General features: G+C 40.1%; 1 protein-coding gene across 10 annotated transcripts in view; it reads left to right on the forward strand.

Annotated features, from left to right (window-relative positions):
• The window catches only part of MARCH8 (membrane-associated ring finger (C3HC4) 8, E3 ubiquitin protein ligase), a 126,851-nt gene that overhangs the window by 93,479 nt on the left and 26,228 nt on the right, over positions 1-7,144 (forward strand). For 9 of the 10 annotated variants that reach the window (XM_005856580.2, XM_005856583.2, XM_005856581.2 and 6 more), the window contains one exon: positions 6,656-6,706. In XM_005856580.2, the coding sequence (XP_005856642.1) occupies positions 6,656-6,706 (51 nt within the window). Of the gene's footprint in view, positions 1-1,918; positions 2,114-6,655; positions 6,707-7,144 lie in introns of those variants that run through there. The other variant, XM_014537437.1, reaches the window with a different exon arrangement.

The raw sequence follows: 7,144 nt of genomic DNA on the forward strand, positions 1-7,144 counted from the left end.
TTTCTATTGCACTAAAAACTGGTTTGGGGAGGTCAACTGCCCAGAGCTGGTTCTTAAATAATCGTTACCCTGCTCTGTGTTGTTGGTGGGACTCCTTTTCTGCTAATTTAAACGTGTGTCAGTTTTGATTGACTATCCTCCGCATTAGAGATGAAGTGTTATTTCTTCTTTGTATATCTGGTATAAACCATTTTTACTGCATACCGAAGTGCAGTGATTGTCTCAGAGCGGAGCACTTATGGGTTGTTAGCTGAACTAGTCACCTTTTTTAATGGAATATGATTTTTATTTGAAAGGGTGACTGATAGTCAAACTATAGTTATTCTGATATGAGCATTTGTCAAACATTTTGTCAAAATAGAATGAATGAGCCACTCTTTCAATTCAAGGAAAGCAAATAACAGGTTTTGTCACCAACGATAAAATTTGAGGTTTCTAAGCAGAATTAGAACTTTGGGAAACTTGTGTCCACCATTGTGAGCATGAAAGCTTTTTCATAATGAAGGACTCTTCTGATGCCATTGATGGTCATATTAATGAGTGTGATTTTTTTAATTTAATTTTTTTTTTTTACTTATTGATTTTAGAGAGAGATTGACTTTTTGTTATTTATGTATTCATTGGTTGATTCCTTACTGGGGATTGAACCTGCAAACTTGGCATATTAGGACGATGCTCTAACCACCTGAACTACTCGCTAGGGCCAGTGTGCTGTTTTAATATTGAATAATGCAATGTGTCAGTCTTGGAATATTTGCATAACTCAGTGAGCCAATAATTTCTAAATGACCAAGGTGTGATGTTACAAAGTCATGGTTAAGAGATCAATTCAAAGTAAAAGATGGGCCAATTGATGTTAATAGAGTATGAAAAGTTCATTAATATTGTTTCAGAGTCCACATTACAGCTAATTACTTGTTGGTTTTCATGTAATATAAAGAATAATATCCAGCCCTGACTAGGTGGTTCAGTTGGTTAGAGTGTCCTCCCATATACCAAAAAGGTTGCAGGTTCGATCCACATCAGGACGCGTATGGGAGCCAAAACAATTGATGTTTCTCTCTCACATTGATGTTTCTCTTTCTTTCTCTCTCTCCCCCCTTCCTCATTCTCTAAAATCAATAAAAAACATATCCTTGGGTAAAAATTTTTTTAAAAAAGAAGAAAAATATCCAGTTGTCTTACGTGGTTATTAAAACACATTTCTTTTCTAACTACATAACTGTGTATACCATAGTTCCCCCTTATTTGCGAGGGATATGTTCCAAATCCCCCAGTGGATGCCTGAAACTGTGGGTAGTACCAAACTCTATTCATACTATGTTTTTCCATACATATACTTACCTATGATAAAGTCTAATTTGTAAATTAGGCACAGTAAGAGATTAACAACAGTAACTAAAACTAGAACAGTTATAACAGTATACTGCAATTATAGTTATGTGAATATGGTCTCTCTCAAAATATCTGGAATTTTGCATGTAATATTTTCAAACCACAATTGACTACAGGTAACGGAAAACACAGAGGGCAAAGCTATGAATGAATGGGGTTGGGATCTACTGTAAGGCCAAATGTTCTCCATTTGCTTCAATCAAAACATCATATCAGAGGAGATTGAATTCACAAGCAGATATGAGAACGTAGCTGTTTCTATAACAAGATTTAGAAACATCTATAGATTTTTAAAACTCTGCAACAAGATTTGCAAAAATGTAAAACTATGCTACTCTGCTCACTTGCAGTGTTTTGTTTGGAAAAAATAATTATTTTTTATTGGAATGTTATCTATGTTAACTGAATTTGTTATTGGTAATTCTAAATAAATTAAGAGATTCATATTTTTAAAATAGTTTTTATTTCTAATGTGGTAAATGTCAGTAAATATAACCCACATAAACAATAGGTTTTGGCAGTCCCCAATTTTTTACATTGTAAGTGATTCCTGAGACCAAAAAGTTGGAGACTTCTGGTGCATACTTCTTCTGGCCTCAAGGTAACTCCTCTACCCTGGGTGACATCTGTATTCCAGGTGAACGAGGGAAGGAGGAATGCTGGAGCAAGGAGCAATGGCTGTATCAGGAGAGCAAAATTCCCCCCAGAAAACCTCGAGGTTAATTGTTTTACAGAGAACCTTCTTATGCATTTACCCTTAGCTGCAATAGTGTGAGAAAGTGAGAACTTTGAGTTGGGCCTTTGCTGCTCAGAACAAAGTTGGAGTTCTATTGGTGGGATGAATATTGGCTGTTACACATAGGGGCTTTTTGTTTGTTTGTTTTGCTTTGTTTTAATGACTGGTCCTGGTCAGAGTTTCAGGGAAATTCCTACATGAAGTTCTATTGTTTGACTCCTTTATGCAGAATCCCAGAAACTTGCTTAGACATCTCACCTCATTTTCTTCTTGTAATTCTTGACTTCCAGTTTCCAGGACTTGTTTGTTCTCTGTGGGCTCTGTGTCTCAGCTTTGCCCCCAAAGTACATTGTATTGGAGCCACACATGGACTTGCAAAACATTGACAGGACTGGCCAGATTGTGAAATGTCCTTTATTCTTCAACAGAGCTGATTTTTATCTTTGTGATTTTGTAACTTCTTACATTAACAAAACTTTTCTCACACCCTCAGTCTTAGTATTTCCCAATCTATATATCAGTCTGTCTTCTGATTTGTATTGACTCACTGGTGAGTTCACTATCGTATTTTACACAGAAATTTAGTTTTACAGTAGTCATGATTTATGATTTATTTTTTAAAAAATGAGTCATGATATTCACTTATACCTCAGTTTTTAAAAAATGAGTCATAGCCTTTATGCGTTATTTTGGCCCAGGATTTGGAATGAAACTTGCATGTGCAGTGTGGTCTGGGAACCAGCAGCATGGAAGTCACCTGGCAGTTCCTTAGAAATGAGCAATCTCAGTGCACCTCAGACCTACCAAGTCACAGCCTGCATTTTAGTAACTTCCCTAATTGATTCAAGTTGCAGCGTTTTAGAAGCACCGGTCTAAGGGAGAAAATAAATGAGAAGAGGGCATGGAGCTGTGTTCTAAGGAACATTCATGGTCAGTGTAGAAAAAAGCCCACCAAAAAGACACGGGGATGCGAGCAAGCCAGGGAGGTGTGTGTCTCACAGCATGGGGTTGCCTGGTGCTGTCTCTGAGGAAGGAGGGTAACAGTTTCTGTTTCCAGAAGCTAAACAGAGGCTTTCATCTCTCCCTGAGTTACAAAATGAGGGACCCATTAAGCAGTTACTGAACGTATTAAAGATTATCCTATGTAACAAAAGCCTAATATGCAAATCGATGGAATGGCAGAATGACCAGTCGGTGGGGGGTGTGGCTGGTGAGTGGGCGGTGCCAGGCCAGCCAAGGCGGGTGCCAGCAGGCAGAGGGCCGGGACAGTGATGGGGTGGGCAGCGGCGACCAGCAGCGGTGGAGGGGCAATGGGGGGGGGCAGGGCTGGCTGCTCGCTGGCTGGCACCATCCCCCGATCGGCCCGCCTGTTGCCTCCTGCAGAGGGAGGCCAGACTGCGGGGAGCGAGCCTAAGCCATCAGTCCGACATCCCCCAAGGGCTCCCGGACTGTGAGAGGGCACACGCTGGGCTGAGGGACTCCCAGAGTGCACCGGCCTCTAGTATGAAAATAATTGGCCAAGGCTTTTTATTACTTGGTTATTGAAGCTTAGTTGCAGCTTGAACTGGAAGGGAACTCTTGTTCTCCTTGGAATGCCCAATTCCAGTTCTTGACATTGATGTTGGTAAACTTGCCTTCTCATTCAGAAACATGCCTGTGAGATCGTAGGAGAGAATGGTGTTACCCCCTCTACCCTGATATGACTCATAGATGTGCTTTTTTATGTCATTCTTCAGCTTTTCCCTAGTTGACATTCCTCATCCAAACTCTTTCGAAGTGGTTCTGTGGTAATGTCATCCTTGGAACAGGCCTAGCAGCCACATTGATTTTTGTCCATATTCTGTCACTGATGCAGCTGTTCGCACTTGGTAGTCACATAGTAAATAGGATGGAATGAATGAGTAACTGAGTTGAATGAATCCTGAGATTTTCTTGCTGAAAAATAGGTCTGTTATGGTCTTGAGCTTGTTAGATTTGTCAATGAGTCCAAATAAATGTTGCAATATTTAAGGGGGGAAAAGTCCGTTGGAAATGAATTGTTAATTTCCTACCAAGCAGTGGAGAAGCAATCCTAAATGTCGATAGGCTTCAGGTTTTAAAACATCTGCATCTTTTGGGGCTAGTTATTTGTTTGATTTTACTAATGCATTTTATTGTTCTAACAAGGGAATCAGAATAAAGGCTTACATCATTAAATTTATGTCCCAAGTTCATAAGGCAAAGAGCAACTTTTAGCTCTCAATCTGGATTTATAATGTTATCTAGCTTAACTTCTAGTCCTCTCCCCACCATAATATTCCTTCTTTATGGAATGATGAGTGTCAGAATGAATTATTGCTTTTCTTCATACCTCAGAACTTCTCTGTAGATTTCTAGCTGGTTTTAAACTATCCATTTTTTGTAATGGTGATTATAATTGGTTTTGTATACAGATAATCCAAGGTGTATATTATGAAAATTTAATAGTAAATTCCCGGTGGATGAGCTGTTAAGCCTGGATTCACAGCAGTGCCCTGTGTTTGTCTGTAACACATTCTTGACTCAGGAATAAAACTTAAATGGTTATAGATTTACCTGTGCTGTGGGCAGAGGGACTTTCCATTCCCAACGAGTGAATGTGTGAATATGATGATTCTGTCATATTCCTAATTAAGTTTTTTTTTAAAAAACAGTCGTCAGAAACATATTGCCAACACTCTGAGTATACTTTGTAATTTTGTTCTTTTCCTTTATAACTGTCTAATTGACTAACTTAAGACCAACAAATATTCCATTGAGACTAAACACTTAATAGCATTGTCTGTATTATATTACACTTAAGAGACCTAAGCTTCGGTTTCCACTCAGGTTTATGAAATAGAGGATATAACAAAAATATTCCAAAAATTGCACAAATGCATTGCTGTAAAGATAAAGAAGACAGCATTGGTAAAGTGAGTGAAAGTGCCGGCCGGCAGGCCACTTGAGAGATGCTGAAATGCCTCTTCATCAGCATGTTGGGGATAGTGAATGTTCAAAAGCCAAGTGTACCAAAGTCAAGGCAGTCTGTAATTTGTGGGTTGAGGGGGAAGGGGAAAGTTAAAACTTTTATTGATGGCTTGATATCTTTAAGGAGAGCCATGGTGAAATGGAATCAACTCTTCCTCAAGGACTTTTTAAATGATCTACTAGCTCCTTTGTATCTCTGACTGACTAAAGAATTTTATCTGCTAATCACATCTCAACCTTCTCTGGTCCTCCCCAGGTAATTGCATACCATGCTACCTAAGTAGAGAATTGATGCTCTTAAGAATACAAGAACTATCATATCTCTTCCATTTGCAATAGTCTTTTCCCCTCCTCATTTGGGTTTAGAACAAGGATAAGTAGATTCAGGAAAAGTTACTTTCTTATTTTTAAAAGTCAGATTTACACTTGGAATACTCATTTTTAAAGAAAGTTATAGTGTGGAAGATTGTCATATTCATTTTTAGGGCTGCCATAGCCAACTAGCACAGACAGGGTGGCTAAACAATAGGACTTTTCTCACAGTCTGCAGACTAAACGTCTGAGATCAAAGTGTCAGCAGGTTTGCCTCCTTCTGAGGCCTGTCCTAGGCTTGTACATGGCTGTCTTTTCCCTGTGTCCTCACATGGTGTTCCCTCCGTGTGTATCTGGTCCTAATTACCTCTTCTTATAAGGACACCATTCGTATTGGATCAGGGCCCACCCTAATAAGCTGACCTCATTTTAATGTAATTACTCCGTTAAAGGCCCCATTTTCAAATATAGTCACATTCTGAGCACTGGGGGTTAGGACTTCAACATATGAATGTGGGAGACGCAATTCCGTCCATAGCAATATGTCTTAGGAAGGTCAGCTTAAAAGCAGAAAGGCCAGTTAGGAAGTTCTTCAAGAATTCCAAGTGAGAAATGAAGAGACCTAAACTAAGGCTTTGACGATGGAAATGAAGATGAGGTTGAGAGGCATTAAGGAGGAAGAATCTGATGTAAGACTTTGTGACTGAACGTGGAGAGGGGTGAGAGGGAAGAAGCTAGCCTGACTCAGATTTCTCTAATTCAGGAGGAGAAATAGGCTTGAGGGAATAGATGTGAGCTGTGCCATGTCCCTGCTGAGTACCAGCACTTTGACAGCCAAACGAGCGGGGTGGCATCAGCCTTCCTGCTTTCTTTCCCCCGTTTTACACGGTCCTCAGAGAATGGACCACCCCACACACATCTGCGCATGCCATTTCTTGCCTGTGACCCTCCACTTGAATGTGTCATAAGACATTTACTGCCCTCTTATTTTCACAGTTAATTCCAAATTCCTGGTGTTGTTTTTTTTTTCTTGTTAAGTTCCTTTAGGGCAGGGACTATTGTTTTACTCATCTTTGGCAAATTCTCCATAATATATTAGGTGACCCGGTACATAGTAGTTTGTGTTCAGCAAATTCTAGTTGAGGGAATGATTTGTCAATACCATTGTTGTGATCAATTACTTGTTCTTTGCACATTTTAATCACCTGTTTGGTTTTCTTGCAGAATGAGAAGACTTTGGGACATCCCATGAGTCATTCAAGTAGCATTTCTAAGGTAAAGTGCTACTGAAATATGTTATTTTTATATTTTCTTAACTTGCATGTGTTTATACTCTTCTTTTAAAGACATAAACTTGCTGTAGCTGGTTTGGCTCAGTGGATATAGTGTCGGCCTGCAGACCGAAGGGTACCGGGTGCAATTCCGGTCAAGGACGCATACCTTGGTTGCAGGCTCCTCCCCGGCCTGGGCGAAGGGTACCGGGTGCAATGGATGTGCAGTGTGGTCTGGGAACGCATACCTTGGTTGCAGGCTCCTCCCCGGCCTGGGCCCTGGTTGAGGCTTGTGCAGGGGGCAACCAATTGATGTGTTTCTCTCACATTGATATTTCTTTCTGTCTTTCCCTCTGTCTTCCACACACTCTAAAAATCAATGGGAAAATATCCTTGGGTGAGGAGAGGCAGGAAGGAAGGAAGGAAGGAAGGAAGGAAGGAA

This window comes from Myotis brandtii, unplaced genomic scaffold (genome assembly GCF_000412655.1).
Source record: "Myotis brandtii unplaced genomic scaffold, ASM41265v1 scaffold1032, whole genome shotgun sequence".
Classification (NCBI taxonomy): domain Eukaryota; kingdom Metazoa; phylum Chordata; class Mammalia; order Chiroptera; family Vespertilionidae; genus Myotis; species Myotis brandtii.